The following is a 23,867-nucleotide window of genomic DNA, read 5'->3' on the forward strand; positions in this document are numbered from 1 at the left end:
TACATTCCAGCTAAATGCATGAATTGTGGTGATTCCTCTCACGCAAAGAACGACTGTCCTGTGAAGAAAGATCCTAAGAAATGTTCAAATTGTGGTGAAAACCACAAATCCAATGGGAATGTAAGACTCGCAAAGCGATCCTTTAATCTCGTTCTAAGCGACAGATAGGAAACGCTCCACGTTTCCGACCATGTACAAATTCCTCTGCTGTTAACAACGGTCAGCGAGGAACAAATTCTACATTCGTACACGTAGGTCCACATATCACCCCTGCTTCAAATTTTTCATCTGTACCTACTCCTCTCGCTGCTAACAATGTTCAGCGAGTTAATGGAGCTACCTATGCTGCTATTGCAGCGGGTAGAATTCAAAATACTAACCAACGTAATTCTAATGGACATTTTGACTAAGGAAGCATTACTGCCCCTAAAATGGAATTTTTACAGAAATCATTAATTGACATGATTACTGATATGCTTAAATCTAACTCCATGTTTGATGCTATTCAAACTGGAGTAAAATTTGCAAACAATATTGTCATGACTTTGAAATTCAGTAATGTATTTTAAATCATTAAATATTTTAAATTGGAACGCTCGATCTCTTAAAGATAATGAAGACGAGCTATTTAACTTTTTGAGAGATCATAACGTGCATATTGCCGTTATAACTGAAACGTTCCTTAAACCTGACCATAAGGTTAAGAAGGACGCAAATTATTTCATTTAAAGAAATGATCGTCTTGATGGACCCTGTGGTGGGGTTGCCATCATTGTTCATAGACAAATCAAACATAAAATTCTTTCTTCATTTGAAACCAAAGTTTTTGAAACTTTGGGAGTTTCTTTGAAACAAAATTTGGACAACTTACGTTTATAGCTGCCTATTTGCCATTCCAATGCGTAGGCCAGCAGAAGAATTTTCTCCAGGGTGACCTTCAGAAACTTACCCGTCATAGGTCTAAATTCTTCATTATTGGTGATTTTAATGCAAAACACCGCTCATGGAATAATGCTCAAAGCAATTCTAATGGTAATATTCTGTTTGATGATTGTTCTGCAGGTTATTACACTATTCAATATCCAAACAGGCCAACATGCTGTTCTTCAGCAAGAAATTCCTCAACTATTGATTTGGTCTTAACTAATTCATGTCAACTTTGTAGCCAATTGGTTACACATGTTGACTTCGGTTCTGATAACCTTCCAGTAACTTTCGAAATATACCAAGAAATAATTTCTAATTCCAGCAGCTCTACTTTCAATTACCATAGAGCTGATTGGGAGCAATTTCGAACATTTATGGAATATAACTGACTACTTCTATAGCTGAAGCAAGAGCTACCTCAGACCAAAATTCGATTCAATTATAATAGACGACGATCTTCAGCTCTTGATCCGTCTTAAAAATGTCCGTAGGAGACAATATCAAAGAACATGCGATCCTGCCATGAAAGTTATCTGGCGGGATTTGCAAAAACAAATTAGAAAGCGATTCTCTGCCATGAGGAACAAAACTTTTGAAAATAATGTTTCTAAATTAGACCCGACTTCCAAACCCTTTTTGAAACTCACAAAAAAATTTGATAATACCTCAAAACCCTATTCCAGCGCTTAAAGAAGGTGGTAAAATTTTGATCACAAATTTGGAAAAAGCTCAGAAACTTGCTAAGCAATTCGAGAGTTCCCATAGTTTCAGTTTGGGTCTTACTAGTCCTATTGAGAATCAGGTTGCTCGGGATAATCTGATGATATTTTTGATGATTCCCGGGGGACTGATTTGGACGAAGTAAGGTCTATAATTAAATAGTTTCATAATAGAAAGCTCCAGGTGATGATGGAAATTTCTATATCCTCATCAAAATACTCACAGAGAGTACGTTGTCTTTCGTGGTAAAATTATTTAACAGATGTTTCCATTTGGCATACTTTCCTGATAAATGGAAAAATGCAGTTGTTCCAATTTTGAAGCCGGATAAAAATCCAGCTGAAGCTTCTAGCTACCGTCCAATAAGTTCGCTTTCTTCTATAAGTAAACTTTTTGAAAAGATAATTTTAAATAGAATCATGCTTTGCATCAATACGAACTCAATTTTTGCAGATGAGCAGTTTGGATTTCGCCATGGGCATTCAACTAGTCATCAACTATTAAGAGTTACCAATTTAATTCGTTCAAACAAATCTGAAGGCCACTCAACTGGAGTTGCTCTTCTAGACATAGAAAAAGCATTTGTTTGGCATGAAGGTTTTATTGCTAAATTGAAAAAGTTTAATTTTGCACTTTATATTATTAAATTAGTTCAAAATTATTGAACTGTCAGAACTCTGCAGGTAAATTATCAAAATTCCAAATCTGATCGACTACCTATTGGAGCAGGAGTTCCTCAGGGTAGCATTCTTGGGCCTATATTGTATAACATTTTCAATTCGGACCTCCCTGATTTGCCTCAGGGTTGCCGCAAATCTTTGTTCGCTGATGCCACAGGCATCTCCGCCGAAGGAAGAAGTCTTCGTGTTATTTGCAGCAGACTGCAGAAAAGGTTAGATATTTTCTCTTCTTATTTACAAAAATGGAAGATTTCTCCCAACGCTTCCAAAACTCAACTTATAATATTTCCACATAAGCCTAGAGCTTCGTTTTTGAAACCTAGTAGTAGTCACATAGTCACTATGAACGGAGTTCCAATTTCCTGGTCAAACCAAGTGAAATATCTTGGATTAGTACTTGACCAAAAATTAACTTTTTAAGATCACATCCAGGGCATTCAAGCCAAATGTAACAAATATATAAAATATTTGTGTCCTCTTATAAACAGGAAATCCAAACATTGCCTTACGAATAAACTTCTAATATTTGAACAAGTTTTTAGACCGGCCATGCTTTACGCTGTGCCAATATGGTCTAGTTGTTGCACTACCAGGAAAAAAGCACTTCAAAGGGTTCAGAGCAAGGTTCTGAAGATGATTTTGAAGTTGCCACCCTGGTACAGTACTACCGAGATACATAGAATTTCGAATGTTGAGACTTTAGAACAAATGTCCAACAAAATAATTAATAATTTTAGGCCAAAATCGTTGCAATCCTCAATTGTTATACTGACATGCCGGTTTGATAGACCTGTTTAAAATACTGAATTTCCAAGGTAGGAACAATGTAAAAACACTTAGATATATATCATAACAATTAAGCTGTAGTAACTGGAGCACCTAGGTTAAAATGAAATGTAATTTATTGGAACAAATGAAGAGTTAAAAAAATCCAAAATGTAAGGCAGGTTCACTGGTTTTTTTAAAACATTTGATTATTTACTACTACTAGATGATTTGAATTCAAATTCAGTTGATCCAAAATATAAAAGAACAAAACAAACCTCTATTCACAGTATCGAACTCGTGAATTTTGTTTTCTTAGAGCATTGTCACATAACATATGTAGAATTGCATGCAAAATAACTTTCTAAAAGTTGACCCCCTGGTATGGTTGGCCATCGATCTGTCAAAACAAAATTGTCGTGATATCGACACTGTGCGTTCATAAAGACCAATGTCGAAAACGTAAACAATGGCTTCTTTCGTATATTTCTTGTAGTTTAAAGTCATTCCATGTACGCCACCAATTTTATCGGATAGGGGGAGTCTCCCTCTGCACAGTTTACGTTTAGTTGATTGAGTGGTTTTTCATTCTCGGGAAATTCGCAGAAAAAGTTTACTCCTTGGTATAATCCCATAAGCATCTGAAAATATGTGCATGAAATCTAGCGGACTTTGTCTTATCTCTTTACTCCACCATAGAATCAGCGAGCCACCATCTCTTCACACAAAGCTTGGTAGTATCTTAAGCAGCATCCATAAATGACGTAGCATATTTTTGATCAATTTTAGACCCCTCCTCCCCCCCTCGTAGCAAATTTTGCTATATCCAATACATGGCCGGTCACAAATTCTGAAACCACCACCTCCCCCCTCAAATGCTACGTCATTTATGCATGTTCCCTTATGCGATTTTCAAGGGAGCGAAAAGGTAAGGCAATGTCCACCAGGTTTCACGCACAGACTGACGATTGCGGATGGGATTTTACTATAAGAGTAAAGAGATATAGAGTGAAGGCGAATTGTAAATTGTCAGGATAATGCGCAATGTCAATCATACAGGGGTTGTGAGAAATATAGGGCACTAGCAAAATTTTGTCCAACTTTGGACTGTTGTAACTTCATTGAATATTGTTCGATTTTTAATTTTTAAGAAGCATTCGACTGGAAAACTAATCAAATTTGATGATGGGGCAATGGAAGTGACCATGATTACCGGATACCGGAGATATTCCGGGTTTCCTGAGGGCATGTCTAAATTGCTTAATTTGTGATGAGTTTTTCTCAGGGTGTCCGTTACTAATCTGTGTTTTTTGTTCATACGCCAAACATAGAACCATTTCCAAAGCAAACGACGCACCAAGAGCTAAAATCGGTTCAGAATCAATCGAGATATGGCCATTTCCCTGGAATCGGTCCTGAAGGAGGGTTCTGAGTGCGGTCAGTTCTTTCATTCACTCAAAATATGCCACCCAAGCAACACAATTTGTCATGAACGGGTTTCCATAACTTATTTATGACAAAATCAGCGGTAACATTTACGTCTAGTCACTTATATACAACTTATTTATACCGAGAAAAGCGCAAGAGGTGGGATCTATATATAACATATGCTTGACTTGCGCAACTTATTTATGACTATAACGCAACCTACTGTTTTGGACATGTTGTAAATTAATTTCATCCTTCCTACGAATGGAATTTGGTTTATCATCAATTTACACAACTTATTATTCGGAGGAATTTTATCGTGCGAATAAACTGCCTTAACTGAGATTCCGTACTGCAAACATTTATGCGGTTGCAAATTTATGGTAAATCTTTACATTCTACTTCTAAAAAACTCATTGGCTCTTAGAAAAAGCTTAATATAATAAATTGAATTACATAAAAAAATCCTAGCCAGCGCCGGTGGTGTAGAGGTAAGCGTGACTGCTTTCTAACACCCCAATGGATCTGGGTTCAATCCCAGTCGAGGTCGGTGGGATTTTTCTGAGGCATAAAAATCTCTGGTCACGTCTTCCTTCGGAAGGGAAGTAAAGCCGTTGGTCCCGGCCCATGTGTGTTGTGAATGGGTGCGATATCCTACGCAGGTGTGGAAGCTGCCTTCCTGCACATTCGATTACTGTCAATGGATGGCAATCGATGTCCGTCGGTGATTGGCACTAGATTGCGGAACAGAGACCGACGTTAAATAAAGGAAAAAAAAATCCTGTATAAAATTCCCCAACTTTGCAAAAAAAACAATAAACCAATAGAATATCAACTTTCTTTTTAAATTATCTTGCTTTTCTCTTTTACAAAACGTACATGTGATGTTGAAAGCACAAATTAAATGTTTTTTTTTTTCATTCTATACATTGCTTTATTGGTCAGCCATATTGTAGTGCAGTTTTTTATCAAAATATGTTTATAACACGAAAAACAAGAACATTACTTGTATCGTATATTGAAGTTATAATTAGGTATGGCAACTCTCAATTGCCTATTTATAACACTTTTATAACTGATTGTTTTTGATGAAAACTTGCTAGCCTTATATACAACATGTTTTCACAAATCATTTTTGGAAACATGAGTACAACTGAAATATAACTTATTAATAACATGTTACAAATAAGTTATATTTCAGATGGATTCATGTTTCTAATAATGACATATGAAAACATGTTGTACATAAGTCTAGCTAGTTTTCACCAAATACAATCAGTTATAAATGTGTTATAAACTGGTAATTGAGACATGCAATATCGAATTATAACTTCAAGATAACAAGTGCTTGTCAGAAAGGTTGAATACTTCACAAACAACAATACAACGCGTCTAAAACAGCATGTTTCAAAAGCAATTAATATATAACCTATTAGCAACTGGATTTTTTTAATTTTTCATGCAAGATGTTGCAAGTGTTACTTGGGCATGTGACACCTCTTTCTTCATGGTTTTGCATAAGTAGGCTTTATATAGACTTTAAATGGAGCATTGACCACATTGGCCACTTCCGGAGCCACCGAAGTGCCCCCGGGGGAACCTGTAGTGGGGGACAAATTCATTTTTACATCAAAACATGCCGTGCGACATTACTTTCTTCATGGTTTTTTACCAATAGGCTTTCTATAGACTTTAAATGGAGCATTGACCACATTGGCCACTTCCGGAACCACCGGAGTACCCCCGGGGGAACCTGTGATAGGGGACAATTGCATTATAACACCAAAACATGCCGTACAACACCTCTTTCTTCGTGGTTTTTCATCAGTAGCCTTTCTATGGACTTTAAATGGATCATTGACTACATTGACCACTTCCGCAACCACTGGAGTACCTCCGGGGGCATCTGTAGTAGGGGAAATTGACTGGATTGGCTGATTACTTTCGTTTGTAAATAGTACTTATTGTTGCTAGAAAATATAGCCGTTCCTTTTTTTTATATCTTTATTTGAGAGATTTTTAGCTGAAGGGTAATTCATCTCTAATAGCCGTTCCTGTTAACTTTGAGATAGCTAGCTGGGAGCCCCAGGTTGGGACCTTAGCCATAGTGATCGAAAAAAGTTTGCTAGGAACACCCTTCCTCTGCCTTTTCGATCAATCTTTACACGTTTTTAGTGCAAAATAATCGAAGTAGATCTTTTGCTTAAAACATTTTCAATTGGCCGCAGCCTCAGCCGCAGCTGAGAAGCATATGGAGGATTGAATCCTTGGGTATTAAGCAAACCCCACACGCATCAATATGTTGACGCGAAGGGGAAATATTGACAATAATATTGATGATGTGAATTCAGAAATATTGTCAATCTCGATATATTGACGTCAATATAGAATGTATTGACAATACGATCTACAATTATTGTAGAGTCCACTTTACAGGTATCGATAAGCACTCGATTTGATTTATCGTTCTGCTTGCGAAATTCTTGCGAATGGAACGATGGTCAGCTCAAAAACACTGCAAAATTTCCGCATAACCCGGGACACTTGTTGCAAAATGATGCTGCTTCTCTTTGGACTTCAAAATGTATGCAGTTAACTCCTAATTTGCGGGGTCGTATTTTCCTCCTACCAATCCAAAATGAAATCAAAGGTTGATGCAGATTTAAAATAAGAAGAAGTATTGGCGTGGAGTTTCCCCACTTTTTTACCATAACTACTGAAAAACAATACGTATGGTTTACAATGACATTTCAGGATTGATCGTTGGGTGACAGGTCATTGCATGCAAAATCGGCGTAAATTTTATACTTTTTTGATTTCAAACGTTAATATATTTGTTTGCTGTGTGACGCGAGGTGAGGAGCTAGCTGTATAGTTTTAAATAAAGGACGTAAATAGTTAAGGAAAAACCAAGACATAAGTTCAAAGTTCTAAGAAGACAGAGAATTATAAACCACGCAAGAATTATTTTAATATAATTGACTACCCCCTTGATCCCCTTTCTCATTTTACAGCTGGTATAATCAATTTGACAGATCGATGTTTTTCTATACCAGTTGAAATCACTGAAATGGAGTCGATTTTTGATTATCGAGTTCCACATATGTTATGTGGCATTGTCCTTCCATCTGAGTCATCAAGAATGTGTGCTGACAGCGTGCTCCAATGCATTCAAGAGTTATTCATTGAAGTTTTTCAAAAGCTTACTATAGAGAGTTAAACGTAATTTCTCGATATGTATTGAAGGCAGTGCTGTAAAATCTCGACAACACACGGCGATATTCAAAATTCTGCTTGGGTCATTCATTTGAGCTAACAGTCATCGTTACGGCAAACCATGTCGATTTTTTTTATTACCTTGAGCAAAACAATTACATGGAGCCGTTAAAATGAACGTCCTGAGCTGCTTGGATAACAATGATGTGACACATAATGCACGAAATTAAATGTTTTGTTGTCAGGTGAATTTTGCCATTGTCGAAAAATAGAATGAGATTTTGACAAAGGTTTTTTTAGGATCAAGGTTATTAGTGACTACGCGATAAACAATTTTGTCAATATCGCTCAAAAGACCGTCAATGACAATGACAAATATCAGCACTGATTGAAGGGACCATGAGATTGCAACCGATCGGGATGAAAATAGCACATCAAAAAAACTAAAGCATACAACTCAATCTTGTTAACGGACAATTCTCCAAAGTAATAAACTTTTTGTAATAACACAAGGCCACATAATAAGCACAGGAAATAAACCCCGTAAAAATTTAATATCACATTTTCGCGGTTCCATTATCAGATTCCATCAACACCAACGGGAGCCGCGCCGAAACATTCGTCTCAAATTGATGGACCGTTACACCCTTTACCTACCAGCTGGCTACGCTACACGTGTGTCATTTCTTATACACCCCATTCCCAGTGTAGGTACCGGCACACAAATGTAAGCCGCCAATAAACATATGAGGGCCCGCCAGTTAGTAGTGTGACAACAAAGTCATTAGGAGAAGTGCCACCGCGTGTGAATGCGAGAAACACGGAACGCGTGAAGACCTAGTTCCGTAAGTCCCACGGGTGTCCCTAGCTTCTTCTCTGGACGCACTCTGTTCTGCTTTTACGACTTACGATGCTGCTTGCAGGTAAATTGGATCAACTGGCTGACAACAAGTTTAGGGCGACGACTGTGTTAAACCCCTCCAGGGAGGGATGAAAGGAAACGTTCACACCTGATTGGAGAGGTGTAAGATGGTACATAACAGATATTTACAGCTTGTTGCTGAGTGGACTGAGAAACTACAAAAGTGATCTTTGAATATACTGTTATGCCCTTATGCTTTGAAACAATGCCGGAAATCGCACGTTGGAATCTTGTTAGGCATTCATTGGACAAATTGAATATTGATGTAATTTAACGCATGATCATGACATCTGGAATTCACGTCATACTAGAAGAGAATCCCAGGCTTGATTCTAATCAATATCAGATGGCATTCAAGGGAGCTAATCCCACCTCGATTCGAATTCAGCTGGTCCTTTGCTCATTCCTAACATTTATGCAAAGCTTAGGCCTATAAGTTTGAAAAGTTCATTCTCGCTTCCTCAGTGCACCCGTTAACCGACAAATGCGCTACCGTTAAATTGTGTGCGCCCACCTTCCTTCGCCACGCACATAAGAGTTACGCAACGTCCGGTGGTATTTAACCCTGCCCACGTTGAGGCGCTAATGGTAGATTATTAAACCTCGAACAGAAAAAGTGCCAAATTTGGCTCTATTTTGGAAGAAACCTATAGGAGAGTTTGGGGTTAACTGGGACATTTGAATGCTTTAGCATCTATCTGTTCGATGCCAAATTGGACTGGAATAAGGTTTGAGGTTATTACTACTTATTTATTTAATTTACATACCTAAAGACAGCCCCTTCTTCCCTTATGATTCAAAAACTACTATAATTACACATACTTTCCAACTAGACCGCGTGCTTTCTCGAGCATCGAACCCACGATCGAAAGAAAAAAAAATCATAGCAATTACACAATCCAGGAATGTGCGAAGGGAACTAGTGCTAGCCTTGTGGGGGCGGGGTCAAACTGCGAACTAGAGCTATAGAAAAGATTTGATAACACAAATTAAAAAAAAAAAACGAAAGCATTCCACCGGAACGAAACAACAAAGCTCAAGAACGTAGTCGGTACTCACCTCGGCAGGTCTTAAAACTAATCGCCGAATGGCTCCACAGGGTCATTGGCGTCTTTAGCCTCAGGTACGCTGAACCATTGAAGTAGGCTTCCTTCTCCACCTGGATCGATGCGGACCGCGAGGGGCATAGCACTGTGAAAAAAAAAAGAGACGAAAGTGTAAACAGAGAATGAGTGATTGCGTTCGGTAATGATTAGGTACCGTCTTGCCGTCGGTATTCTTTTTCTAGCAAGTCATGATTGGAGCAAAACAAAAGACTTAATCTACGCACAAAAGTGGTCATAAATTGGATGATCTGGTTAGTTAAATTTTCGGTCTATTCTATGGAGTTTTATCGTTTTACGGATGTTTTCCCGTTTTGGGGATCGTGTGAGGTTGTATAAATTTGTGGCCGCGCATACTGACTATAAGCTATTCACTTTGTTGCTTGCTTTGATCAAATCTGCATCGCGCCGGATGCTCAATCATAATTAATCCGAGTGATTTTTATGGTACATTTATTTTAACAACAATTCAGGCTTATTGGAACTAATGTGAAAAAATGCTTTTGGTTTTGTTTTGATCGTGTGGGTCATATTGAGTGATGAACATTTTTTTTTAGGTTTCTGAGACCTTTAACACTAAACTTCGAGCATGGTTGAGGTTGAGAGCTTCATCAAAATTAAACTTTCACTTGAGATTATAATTATAATTTAAAGCTCGAGTTCCTCCTCGTTGGCTTTAAGGATGATATCGTTATTATACGAATTGGTGGTACAGAAGTGGAAGTGGCGTTCGCTTCTTTTAAGAGGAAAACAGGGATGATTGGTCTCGCGATAAGCCTTACCAAAATGAACTACATGGCTGTGGGTAGGCAGTGTGGCAGCAATAGTGATGTTGATATTCCAGATATCTTAAAATTTCATTCGACTTTTTTTTTCCATTCGAATTTTTTTTTCTATAAAAAAAGAAGAAATAGGGGAAATGGCTCTAATGGTGGCCTATGGATCTAAGATTGGGCCCATCGTTAAAAATCTGCTATTTATCAATTTTATCTAGATGAACGCGTCATCGAGACGGTTCTAATGGATATTTTTGGTCGCTATTAAAATTTAGTCGATTGCTGAATTTATGTATGGGCCCAAATTAGGGGCATTTAGGCTGACATTACATCCATTTCCCCTATATCAACAATATTTTTTTCTTAAATCACGTGGTTTTTTAGTATTTTTGATAATATTTTACAAAATTTTAGAAAAACAAAATTTTTCGTGGTGGTGAGCTTCCCTTTAAACACTATTTTTCATTTATCAATTTTATTTCATATTATATAATTCATATATCATATTTATTTGAAGCGATGCTAATGGTACATGAAATTTACCCTACTAATTTAGGAAATGTACACAAATATAGAAAACGATTGGCGTACCAATTTACTTTTAGTTAGCCTTTACTTCCTCTCCGAAGGAAGGTGTGAGATCAGAGATTTTATGTCTCAGAAAATCCTGGCGGCGCCGACTGGGATTGAACCCAGGCCCTTTTTTTTTAATTTAATTTAAAGAAATTAACTTAAGCCAATTCTTGGGAGAATTATGAACCCTTTGTCTGTACTTTGGGGTCACTTTGACCTCAGGTCAATTTGAAAGGCTCTAACTTTTTTTTATTTAGCTATGGATTTTACAAATTCTTTCATGTAGTAGTAGTAGGCTGTGTATAAAAGAAAATGATTTACTTAGTTTGACAGTTGCACCATGACGAAGTGGCAGCGTATTCGTGATTTGTCCCACGCGCAAATGTCGCAAAAAGACATTTCAATCGCCGTGGGAGTGTCCCGGTGGACCGTCAAAAGGGTTTTAGACTGAGAAAAGAAAGGACAACTATCCGCGAAGGTGGCCACAGGTCGTCCGAGGTCAGCTCGGGTTCCGAGGGTTATCGCTGCTATCAAAAGGAAGATTCGGTTGAATCCAGTGCGTTCAATATGGAAAATGGCAAAGGAACACGGGATCAGTGACTTTACGGCACGGAAGATCGTAAAGGAAGATTGCTGGGCGAAGTCGAGGGCACGGAAAGAAACTCAAATGATTACCAACCGCATCCGGGAGCTACGAGTCGAACGATGCAAGAAAATCTTGAACTTCCTTAAGCGAAAAAATCCGGTAATCCTGTTCACCGACGAGAGCATGTTTACCGTCGATCCCGTATCAAATTCCAGAACCGACCGGTATATTAGTTCTCTTCCGGTAAAAGACGTGGCCGACGAGCACAAGAACGTGTATCTGACCAAGCGTTATGGTGTTTGGATTGGTGGCTTCCGATGGCAAAAAAATTGACCCGGTGTTCATTCCAGAAGGCGACAAGGTCAACACGGAGGTCTAAATCGGGATTTTAAGTAAGTATGTTCTTCCGTGGATCAAAGAACAGTACGGTCCGAAGCCAAATGTTGTATTTCAACAAGATGGGGCTCCGTACCACTTCTCGAACCGCACTCAGAAGTGGTTGCAGGAACATCTTCCGTTCTGGGCGAAGGATATGTGGCCGCCATCAAGCCCCGATCTTAGTCCGCTGGATTACTCAATATTACGCGTCATGAAGGGCAAGTCCTGTTCTAAAAGCTACCCGAGTACAGCAAGCCTCAGACAAACATTGACCCGTACCTGGAGAGAAATGGATCCAGACTACATTATTAGAACCTGCCGTGCATTCCGGAAGCGTGCGGAGGCCGTAATTGCAGCAACTCAGCGATGATTCCACTCACCACTAGTGGCACTAATGTGACATTAATTTTCATTGTTTGTCCTAACTTAACATCTTGACTAGAGATTTCAGTCTTCGGCAAAGTTGTTTTGATGAACAAGGCCTATTTTATGGTAAGGAGTTCAGCTTGTGTGACATTCATGTTTCATTGATTGCCCTCAGATGGATTTGATAGCAAAGTTGTTCAGATGGACAAGACCTACACACCAAAAAACTATGAATTTTAATGGTGATGTAAATATCCATGCATGCTAAAATTTAAGCTGTAAACTTCCTTTTAACGTAAACTAGCAGCTTGCAAGAAATATTGCTTACAATGATGGATGGTTGCATATGTGGCATCCGGGTATTATTAATATTTTTGAGGGGCCCAACTCGTTTCCAGCGAGTGAGCCCCAGATGAAACTTCACCGATAACTTATCGGTACGTGGATGTGATATCTTTGTACAACTGGACACAACCGATGTTGGAGTTAGAATGTACTGTCTTTATTTCTATGTATAGTAACTAGCTACCTGACTTGAAACATGCTGACGAGGAGTCATTTTTAGTTGAACAATTTACGGTGAGACACAATGGATGCAATCGTTCTCATACTTGCTGGTTATGCCAAAATGCTGACTTAAGCAGACACTGAAGTAGCGTTGCTTAATGTGTATATGTTAAATTTTGATGGAAGCATGTAGGTACACTCTGTCAAGTTAGCTTAGGACCACCTATGTTTTGGGATAATTAAAACGTTATTTGATAAGTTTTAAAACAACTGTTGATGTTTTATTGAGTTCATTATTTATATATTACATTGCAGTCATTTAGTTAAAACTTAAAGTTATATATGTATTTTGAGAGCATATTTGTTAATTTTTGCTGTCAATTTAGCTTAGAACCACTTCGGATTTGGATCAGGTTGCTGCGTTTTAAACGCAGATTAATGTCATAAACAGTGAATATGACATTTCAATAATCAGTTGCCTTACCGTTCCGGTTAATAACTTGGAACATGCGGTTCGTCATGTTGTTTACCAAGTTTTGGAGGACAGCCTTCTCAATATTTCCCCATGCCTCAGATATTGCCGATTTCAACTCATATACAGTGGCATACTGACGTCCCTCAGCATAAATTCTGCGAACCATAATTCCCCAGAGGATTTCTACTGGGTTTAGGTCTGGGGACCGGGCTGGCCAGTCGAGTAGATCTATTTTATGGTCCATCATCCATTGTTTTGTTTCCTTGCTCGTGTGAATAGCAGCGTTGTCCTGCTGAAATGTGAACTTTTTGCGTCGAAATCTGCGCATGAAAGGTAGCAGACGTGTTTCCAGAACCGTGATGTAATCTCTGCTATTCATCTTGAATGACGTGAAGGCGATTTCTAGTTTACCGGATGCAGAAAAGCCACACCATGTCATATGTACATGAACCTCCTCCAAAGTTCCGGGTCGTGAAATATTGCTCCTCCTTCCTCAAATCGCGCCAGTATCCGTTAAATCCATCGGGGCCGTCCAGACTAAACTTCTTTTCGTCGCTGAAGATCGTCTGCGCAAAAATAAAAAGTGTTAAAGACAATTGTTTTAATCGTGCAATATTCACAAATTTAAATATTACAGCATCATGAGTCTGACTGATAACTTACCGTATCCCAATGTCGATTCATATTGTTCCGTGCAAAGTTTAAGCGTTTTTCGATGTGAGATGGAGTCAGATTAGGAGCTTTTGCCTTTTTAGCCCGTTTAATGAACGGACTTTTGACTAAAACCTGACGAACAGTCTCCCGGGATACACTCAAATTGAACTCCTGCTTGATTTGTATCAGAGATTTTGCAGAATTCGAAGCGATTCTAACAATCCTACGTTTGTCTCGTCCGGAAAGTTCGATCGGCGAGTCTTCTTCGCAATTTGACCATATCCTTCGGGATTTCTCAAGTAGTTGAGCACCACATGATGCGATCGACCAAGCCGGCGTGCTATTTCTCTAATGCCGACTTTTTCCTGACGGAATGCTTCAATTTTTCCTTTTTCCTTGTCGGTGAGTGCTTTTCCCCTCGACATTGTGATTATTAGCGCCACAAATAACTCCAAACTCACGAAAAGAGCAAGTGGTTCTAACTTAACTGGACACCGAAAAACACAGATCCTGGAGTGTACATCTGTCACTGCTATTTCAATATGCGGCGTTCACTAATACAAACATAATATAATAGGGTATGCTCAAAATATATATTTATTTATCACCATATGGGTAAAATATCAGGTGGTCCTAAGCTAACTGGACAGTGTGTACACTACACATACAATATTTAAAATATTTCATTAAATGACTCATAAATTTACACGATCTGTAATGTGAATTTGTATGATATGTGACGCTCCATTTATGTGCATCATAGTGACAGAAATTTACACTACTTTTTCGAACTGTGCAGTTCTCAATGTTGCTTCACGTTGGTTCGAGATTTTTGGTTTCACTTGACAGCATGTCTAGATAGAAGGTTTCTGTTTTCGGCATTATTTTTAAAGATAAACTGAAACAATTGTATGGTAATTATTATAGTTTAGAATTCACATATCGATCGAACTTAGCTTTGTTTATATTTTTGCTTTTAGTTGATATTTTAACTAATTAGAATATCGCTCTCTTCAGCAATCTTGGTCATTAGTTTTCAACTCTGTTCAAGAGATTCCTGTCATCCATATTTAGAAAGAAATACGCAATTCAATTTAAGCTTTTTAAAAATATTTTCTCAAAAGTAACAACCTAATAAAGTATACATACAATTATTCTACTAAATCGCTTATCAATCAATTTAGATTACGGTTCATATCAGTTAATTTTATTCACCTAGGATCTTGTCCATCTGCACACTTTACCGAAGACGGAAACCTTCTATCTCAGTAGTGCTCAGCTGAAGGCATATGGTGGGCCATATGGCAAGTTTCTATTTAAAATGTGGGCCACACTCAGCGCCGTAGTAAGATGATGTCAAAAACGGCCAAGGGTGACAAGGTTAAGGCAACAGTTAAGGGGTGAATTCAAATATTTTGATTTTAAGTCCACGAATCATAAACAATATTTCTCCAGATTTTATGTGCTCTACAATTCAGATGATATTTTGAAGTTCAAGATCTCGAACGATTTCTAAAGTCTCATAAATACTTAAGACGTAAGGTTGTTATGCTGAACGCCATGGGTAAAAAGGATTAATTTCGGAAAGTGAAAGATTGTAGTATGACATTTTATTAGAAACCTTGAGTTTGAAAAAGAACTTGGGATCTTAGCTTTAAAAAAAACTCGGGATCTGTCTTGAACTTGGATTAATTTACAGAAAAAATGGCAATGGAATCTTAATTCGGGTTGGCATAATTTAAAATATATTCCAAAATATATATATAATATATATATAATATATAATATATAAAATATGGAAAGTATTCTTAAGGGGGGAGTACACTTTGATTTTTAAAAAAAATGCATTTTTTTTGGCTTAAAATGTTCTTTGGGATGTATACTTTAATTTAGAAAAGACTCCAAGTCCGCCAGAATATTCATTACCGCTTTACGAAGCGATTTTCTTAAACATGTACCGGCGCGCTGAGAGAGCAATTTTATCTTTAAACGCGTTTATTTCGAAACAGGGTTTTTCAAACTGGCGTGGGAAATAACTCTAACCAGTTATCATCAAATTTGGATATCGCCTAGGTTTTCTTGTTCAGAATTAAATTCTGCTTAAAAATACGCATCCACATTTTCGATTGTGTCAAAAATGGATTTTTAATCCACGATTTTGTAAGCATTTTTAGGGTCAAAAAATGGACTTTTTTTTCCTAAGGCCACAACTTTTGAAAAATAATTTAAAAAAAAAATTGGAATACGTATTTTTAACCCAAATTTCATTACTAATCAGAATTTTTGTTCGATGTATGTTCCAGGATTACATGGAAAGGAGTATTTTCCCACGCCGTTTTCCGACTTCCGCGCGAGAACGCCCGCGCGACCTGGTGCACCGGCCACGGGGAGACGCCAATCGAGTTCAAAAAAATACAAATTGTAGTTCGAAGGATGACTAATAAATGGGTTATAACATATTTGCCCTCCCTGAGTGTTTAATTGCTTAAAAAAATTAACGAAAATGCCTTACTTTTTGGACGTTCAAAGTGTACTACCCCCTTAATCATAGAGCAGTTACGTCAAATTAACAAACAATGAGTGGAATTCTTGCAAGCAAATGAAAGGGAAAATTTCACTTCAATTGATCCGGGTTTTAATTGTGTCTCAAGAAAAACTCTTCCTCTATCTAGCCATGCATAAACATGATATAAATGTCCAAGGAAATTATTTCAATAGTGTGATTTTTGTGGGTTAACTCAGTGCACTAGTGCGACTGCTGGAAGGTTAATACATTTCTAGGAGACTGGAAAATAGTTCTGAAAAGAAATTCAAAGTCTTTGTATGGAAAACTTCCTGTATTTTTTTATAATTGAAGTAGAATTACATGGTGATTCTGAAGAGAATTCTAATGTCCAAAACGTTTTCAAATAATCTTTGAGAAAAACTCAAAGAGAATACTAAGAATAATCCCAAAACTCCACAACTCGTAGCGAATTCCGACAAGAGTTTCAATGCAATACTGACAAGAACTTCTAAAAAATTCTGACATAGCTTTCATGAAAAGTGTGATTAAAATTCGAAAGAAATTTGTATCTGAAGTAAATTCGATTCCACCCTTGGGAGAATTTAATATGTTTGACAGCTTCAAGAAGAGGTTATTCAGCAAAAGTTTTAAGTTAAATTCCATAGAAGTTCAATCTCACAACATCTGAGAATAGTGTTTTTATAGTTTGTTTATTTGTTAACGCTCATTCGCAGAAGCATCACGGATCCGAAATTTATTTGTTAACAGGAAGATAGTGTGAGTGAATTCTGAACTGAACTTTTTGCCGCAGGATAAGTCTTGTCCATCTGAACAACATTACCGAAGCCGAACACCTTTGCCGAAGACGGGAACCTTCACTCTAGTCAAGATGTTAAGTTAGGCCAAACAATTTAAAATGAAAATCACACTAGCGCTACCTAGCGAGAGAATTATGATCCAAAGTCTTTACGTTAGGATAGGTCTTGTTCATTTGAACAACTTTACCAGAGACGGAAATCTTCTATTTAGTCCATATGTTAAGTTATGGCAGACAATGAAAAATGAATATCTTACTAGTGCTACCTGGTGGGTGAATTCTGAGCTTAACTCCTTACATTAGGATAAAACTTGTCCATTTGAACAGCTTTGCCCAAGATGGGAACCTTCTATCTAGTTCATATTTTAAGTTAGGGCAAACAATGAAAAATTAACGTCACACTAGCACCGCCTGGTGAGTGAACTCTGAACTAAACTCTTTACCATAAAATAGGTCTTGTCCCTCGGAACATTTTTTCCCAAGATGGGATTATTCTATCTAGTGAAGCTGTTAAGCTAGGGAAAACAATTCAAAATTAATGTCACACTAGCGGGGCCTAGTGAGTGAATTCTGAACAACTTTGCTGAAGACGGGAACTATCTATATAAGCAGGAGCTGTAGGTAGCGTTATATAATATGTTTATTAGACTGCCAATGAATGTATGGGAAAAATTTGACCATCAAATTTTGCTAACAAACCATATACAAAATGTTATTGCCTCGAAAAATGACCCTATGCAAAATTTGAGCTCAATCGGACATGATTTAGGGGTGGTGCAAACGCGTCAAAGTTTGACTTTTTTCACTCTCGAAAATCTCCGAAGGGGGTGAAATTTCGGAAATCAAAAATAAAATTGCCAATTGACTTTCTGGGACTTTCATGAGTTCTATATGGAATATAGAAGATTGATGAGTCGGCTTCTATAACTGTTCACAATTGTCTCCAACCTCCTTATATATCGAATCAAACCACAATTTAGGATCTAATACGAAATAATTCACTAGGGTGGTCCAATTATTCTTCATTAGGGTGGTCCAAAAGTCAAAATAGGTATGTAAAAACCATTACTTTTTACCAAATGCATGTATCTGAAAATATCATTATGTTGTGTTTTGGAATTTTTAAGAATTCAAACTTCAAAAGATTTAATGATATTACTTTTGAGTATCTGAGACCACGTAAAATAGAAGCATAGACAGACATAAATCGTAGAATAATTCCGAAAATTGTACAGGACAACCGTTAGTGCTGTTTAGTTTACAGTACAATCTGACGAAAGTACAATGACTTTTTAACATATTCACCTCATACGGGACAACCCTTTATATGTGTTTCTTTTAAATTCCTACCCTATCGAGGTGCCAAAAAAAAGTACCCGCATAAAGCATATTGTTTATCTGGCTTCCTTTTGGGAATTAATTAATTAACACACACTAACAGTGTTCTCCTACAGGCAAGCAACGGTCCCAAGTACTTATTTCTACGTAAACTTTTCTACCTTTGCTTTTTCTACCTATGCTTTAGTATAAAAAAAGGATGCGATCTGAGGATGTATGATCAATCAGTAGTGCGTTTGAAGAAGACAACAAGCAGAGAACTGATAGAGAATAGTACGACAGTTTGTTAAAAATGGTTGACATTTGGCTAGTTGGAGAATATCTGCCATCGTTCGGCCATTCTGTTAACTTGCCGACTTATAGTGAAGTTTTTCGTAAATATATGTTTCATTTGCGTGCTGAAAAAAAAGTTGTAAGCTTAGTGCCTTCTCAACAATAAAGGAATTAAAGGATGCTTGGAAGAAAAAAAAACTTAACACATTTGGTAAATGACATAAGCATAAAGAAAAAACTGTTGCAATTTTTCAATACCTGGAAAGCCTTATTAAAATGCAACCTTAGAATGGCTCAGAAAGACGTCGAAAAAAGGAACACATTTCATGGATCATTGCGGAGTTTGTTTGATATCGGGAAGAATTTTAAGGCAAAAACCCGTGAAGAAAAGCAGGCGTGGCAATATTTGCAAATATAGCGGGAACAAGCTCATCTTGAAGAGAAACTGAGGTTCTCCCTACCAATGAAACCATTTCGTGTAGCGATTTTGAGGAAGAAGGGTCAAGCCAAAGACCGGATCAAATTTGTAGTGCAACCTCAATTGAAACATCATCACAAGACGACAGCCAGGCTGGGTCAGTGTACTCGCCTAGTACATCCGAAAGAGCTTCTCCAAAAACAGGTACGTTGTGATGTTTTACTAATGTTTTTTTTTCTTTTAGATTATACAGCTATTACCATCCATATTAATATATTTTGAACGTTCTAGGTTCTCCAAAACCAGCTTTGACACGTAAATCGCAACTGATACGAGTTGTTACAGTTGAGGTAGCTGCTGCATTGGACCGCTGTAAAGTGAGTGATCGAAATGCTGTGTTTCTAATATCATCGATCGCTAAAGCTTTAGGGCACGATGTTTCATCATTATTGTTGAACAAGGAATCTGTCAGAATCGCCAGAGCAGGAATTCGCTTACAAATGCAACATGATTTAAAAGCGTCGTTAAAGCCAGATATAAATTTAACAGTACATTGGGATTCTAAGCTGCTACCTAACATATTACCATCCAAAGCTCTACCAAAAAACCGAGCGCTTGGCCATAGTTGTATCAGGCGAAGGCATTAGCAAATTATTGGATGTTCCACCCATTTTTTTTTTTTTTTGTAAAATATTGTTTATTTAGGTCTTAAATAACATATTCAAGATATTTAAAAAATATATCAATCTTCTAGAGTCAAAATGAAATCTAGCTCGTCTACATCTATTCTATTATTAATATTCACATTGACAAAGTTGATGTACTTAATGAACGTTTTTAAAATTTGATTTCTTCTCGCTGTTGTCATGTTACCCAAAATTGGCCGTACAAGATCGTCGAAGCTCAGCCTCTGCCAGCCGCCGAGCGTCGTCGTCAATTTTCGCTGGATGTGTGCCCAAGCTGCAGCAACTCGAGGGCGTTCGCAAAACTTATGTTGCAAAGTCTCGATTCCTGCCGCACAGTGCTGACGGTTTGGGTCGTTTGCACGGCCGATGACGTTCATCAGTCTACGGTGCTCCGTCTTCTCGTTCACTAGCAGGTAGAGATCAGTACGCTGGCTCGACGATAGCCTTCTCGATGATATGTTCATCCAGATCTTTTTCCAATTGATGCCTGGATGGTTTCGTTCCACTCTGGGTAGCTCAGTTTGTTCCAAGTAGAAACGATGGATTTGATCGCTGGAGGGGTTTTGTTGGATGTGGTGTGGAAATAAGGGAATTTGCTGTGAGAGAAGTTTTAGGCAAGGAAGATCGGCGGGGGAAGGGAATATTTTAAGCGAGAAGGGACTGATAATAGGGAAGGGAAACGATCTCCTGCAGGTGATGATTGACTAGAAGTGCTTTGCATTTGATCGCCGGCAGTTGCAGTTTCAATCCACCCTGCTCTCTGCTGCGCGCCAACTGCTGCATTGGGACTCGTGCGGGTAGCCCACGAAAAAGGAAAGTCCCCATCGTTGATGTCAGCTTCGCCGTGTGAGCACATTGCGGTGGAATAACAGACGAGAGGTACCACACCTTCGCTGTAATGAAGATGTTCAGCAGTAGCACTTTCTGCTGCAGGGAAAGGGAGCGCATGTTATGCAACCATATGAGTTGCGAGATCCTCGGTACTAAAGCGTCCCAGTTTAGTTTAACCATCAGTCGCACTGAGTTGGTGAAAATAACGCCCAGTACCTTGACATTCTCCTTTGTCTGCAGCCCTGGTATCGTCAGTGGATCTCCATTGATGAAACCAACATTGATCGCCACTGTTTTCAGCCGATTTAGCTTTGCCCCGGATACGATCTCGAAGCTACCAAACAGCTGATAAATACGGTCTATCGTGTGTTTTGAGGTGGCAATCACCGTGATGTCATCAGCATACGCAACACAAAGGTCACCAGCGCATACACGCTCCACCCGTGTGAGGAGGGGATGAAGATAGAGCACGAACAGCAGCATCGACATCGGGTCCTGACGTACGGACCGTTCTATACGGAACAGCTCTGAGAGGCACCCATTCACTAGCAGCCGTGATGAAGAGGCAGCACCGACTCGAGAGAGCCAACAGACGAAACCCTGGTCGAAGCCCAGAGAGAGCAAGGTCCGATGCAGGAACTCATGAGAGACCCGATCGAACTCGTGGTCAAGATCGAACGAGATCAACTTCCCCTTCTGCTTCCTCGCGATTAGCTGCGCAATACGATCTTTGAGCGAGAGTGTAGCTTGGAAAATAGAACGGTCGGTATTTGCGCATTTTTGAGAGTCGCTCAGGACTCGATGGATCCGCAGTACTCGTTCCAGGCGGGCCTTCATCACGCGGGAGAGGATTTTAAAATCGACGTTGAGCAGGCTGATCGGACGGTATGCTCTTGCTGTCCCATCCCCACCTCGCTTTTTAACCAACACAATAGTGCCATCGGCGAATTCAGATGGGAGCTCATTCGTCATAGCTTCGTCATAACGAAGTAGAGCTCTCGATAGATGACGTCGAAAGTTCGTAGGTAGAACTCTACCGGCAAACCATCGATCCCCGGTGATTTACGTTTTTGCAACGTTCGGATGGAGTTTTTCAACTCGTCAATGCTGATCTCTGCCATTAGAGCTGCGTTGGCTTCGTCGTTCTCGGGTACGGCTCTCTCAGTTTCGAACACTTCTTCCCCCACCTGCCTCGTCTCTTCCGCCGCATACAGGTCCCTGAAGTATCGAAACATGTGTTGCTCGATCTCCAGAGAGCCTTGTATTTGCTCTCCTCGTTCGTTCTGCAGTCCTGTTATGGTTGTTTTTTTACGTCGTCTATCACCCAACTGGAAAGTGGATATGCTCTCGCCGGCTATAAACGCGGATGAAGTTTTGCGCAAATTGCCGCTGCAACGTGAGCATTTGTGCTTTTACGCGATTGATGGTCACCAGCATGGTGGGATTCTGGTAATAGGCCATCATATGCGAGTCGTAATTGCTCGTAGAGTCGTTGTTGTTCTGCGTTGAAAGTCCTGAAAACTTCACTTGACTTCCATCGGAAAAAAGGTTTTATTTTTGGCTTCGCGCATGAGAGCCACCATGTCATCCAGCTGGGGAAATTTCTCCATTGGCGGGTCCAAAACTTCCATCGCACTTGGAATTCCTCTAAGTTCTCGGCGGTTAAGAGGTGAGGGCGGAGGGACCAGTAACCGCGTCCTTGTTCGCGGCCAAGGTGGGGAAGGCAAATGCGCGCTGTTAGCGCTTTGTGATCCGTGAATAAGCATACGTGCGTGGCAGCACTCCGCAGATGCTCGCAAAGCCCAGCGCTGACATACATGCGGTCGAGCCTGGATGCCGCATTGTGTGTGATGTACGTGGGTGCGGGGGTTGTGGGGTACAATTTCAGCCACAGATCGTGAAGCTGTAGCTGCCGTACGGTCGCTTGGAGAGCCGGGCTTGTGTTGGAACTTGTTGAGTCGCTCGGACGTAGCACGCAGTTAAAATCTCCAGCGAGGATGACGTTTTGAGTGTTGTACCGAAGGTAGTACGCGATCGTGCCGTTGAAAAATCTTTCTCTTTCCGCACGAACAACTGTCCCTGATGGCGCATATACGTTGCAGAGCGTCGTGTTTTGCACCCTCAAAGCGATGAGACGACCATCCAGGCTCTTCTCCACATGCGAGAATTGTATGTGGTCTTTCAGCGCGATTGCCGTTCCCCGCCTTGCTTGGTCCACATTGCAGATAACGTTGAAGCCAGGGATAGAGAGTTGCTCATTCTCCACCTCCTGGAGGAAAACGATATCCAGTTCCAGTGTTCGTACAAAGGTTCGAAGAGCGTCAATCTTCGTTGCGTTCGTAATATTGTTGATGTTGATGGTGGCGAGGTTGTAACTGGAGAACTCAGCCATTAGGACGGTTGGTTAGTCCCACCTCGCTTGTCGTCGCAGTCGTCATCCTCGCGAGGCTTCTTGCCTGGTGGTCGAGTGCGGAGGTGTCTTCTGGAGGTGGATGACCCTACAGACGAATCTGTTTCGTTTCCATCGGACTTACCACTAGCAGTTTTGCGATCCACTCCGCCGCTAGCGGGGGGTTGTTGACTTGTATAGGGAGTCAACGACCCGCTGTCCGATGGGGGAATCGAAGCCGAGGTAGGGGCTAACGTGGGGAAATTCTGTTCGGTCAGAACTGGTGGTGGTAACAGCTTCTGTTGTTGACGTTGGGGAATTTGTTTCAGTGGTGGCATGGTAACAGCATTGGCCGAGATTGGTTCGAACCGAGGCCGGGAAGCTTGGTTCGAGGGCGTTTTAGTTAGGTTCGCATTGGGAGCGGTTTGGTTTGAGTTTGTGTTGGTTTGGTTCGCACTATAGTCGACTGGACTCGTTTTTTGCGACGGCGTCTGCTTTGTGGCATCGGCGTATGATTTTTGCACGAGCAGTTT

General features: G+C 39.5%; 1 protein-coding gene across 6 annotated transcripts in view; it reads right to left on the bottom strand.

Annotated features, from left to right (window-relative positions):
• crb (crumbs) overlaps positions 1–23,867 on the bottom strand; it is a 149,704-nt gene that overhangs the window by 37,528 nt on the left and 88,309 nt on the right. For all 6 annotated transcript variants that reach the window (XM_065239698.1, XM_065239690.1, XM_065239673.1 and 3 more), the window contains exon 2: positions 9,718–9,849. In XM_065239698.1, the coding sequence (XP_065095770.1) occupies positions 9,718–9,849 (132 nt within the window). The remainder of the gene's footprint in view (positions 1–9,717; positions 9,850–23,867) is intronic.

The sequence above is a fragment of the Ochlerotatus camptorhynchus genome, unplaced genomic scaffold (assembly GCF_037179485.1).
Source record: "Ochlerotatus camptorhynchus isolate MF236.1 unplaced genomic scaffold, CSIRO-AGI_Acam_v1.1 ptg000006l, whole genome shotgun sequence".
Taxonomy (NCBI): Eukaryota; Metazoa; Arthropoda; class Insecta; order Diptera; family Culicidae; genus Ochlerotatus; species Ochlerotatus camptorhynchus.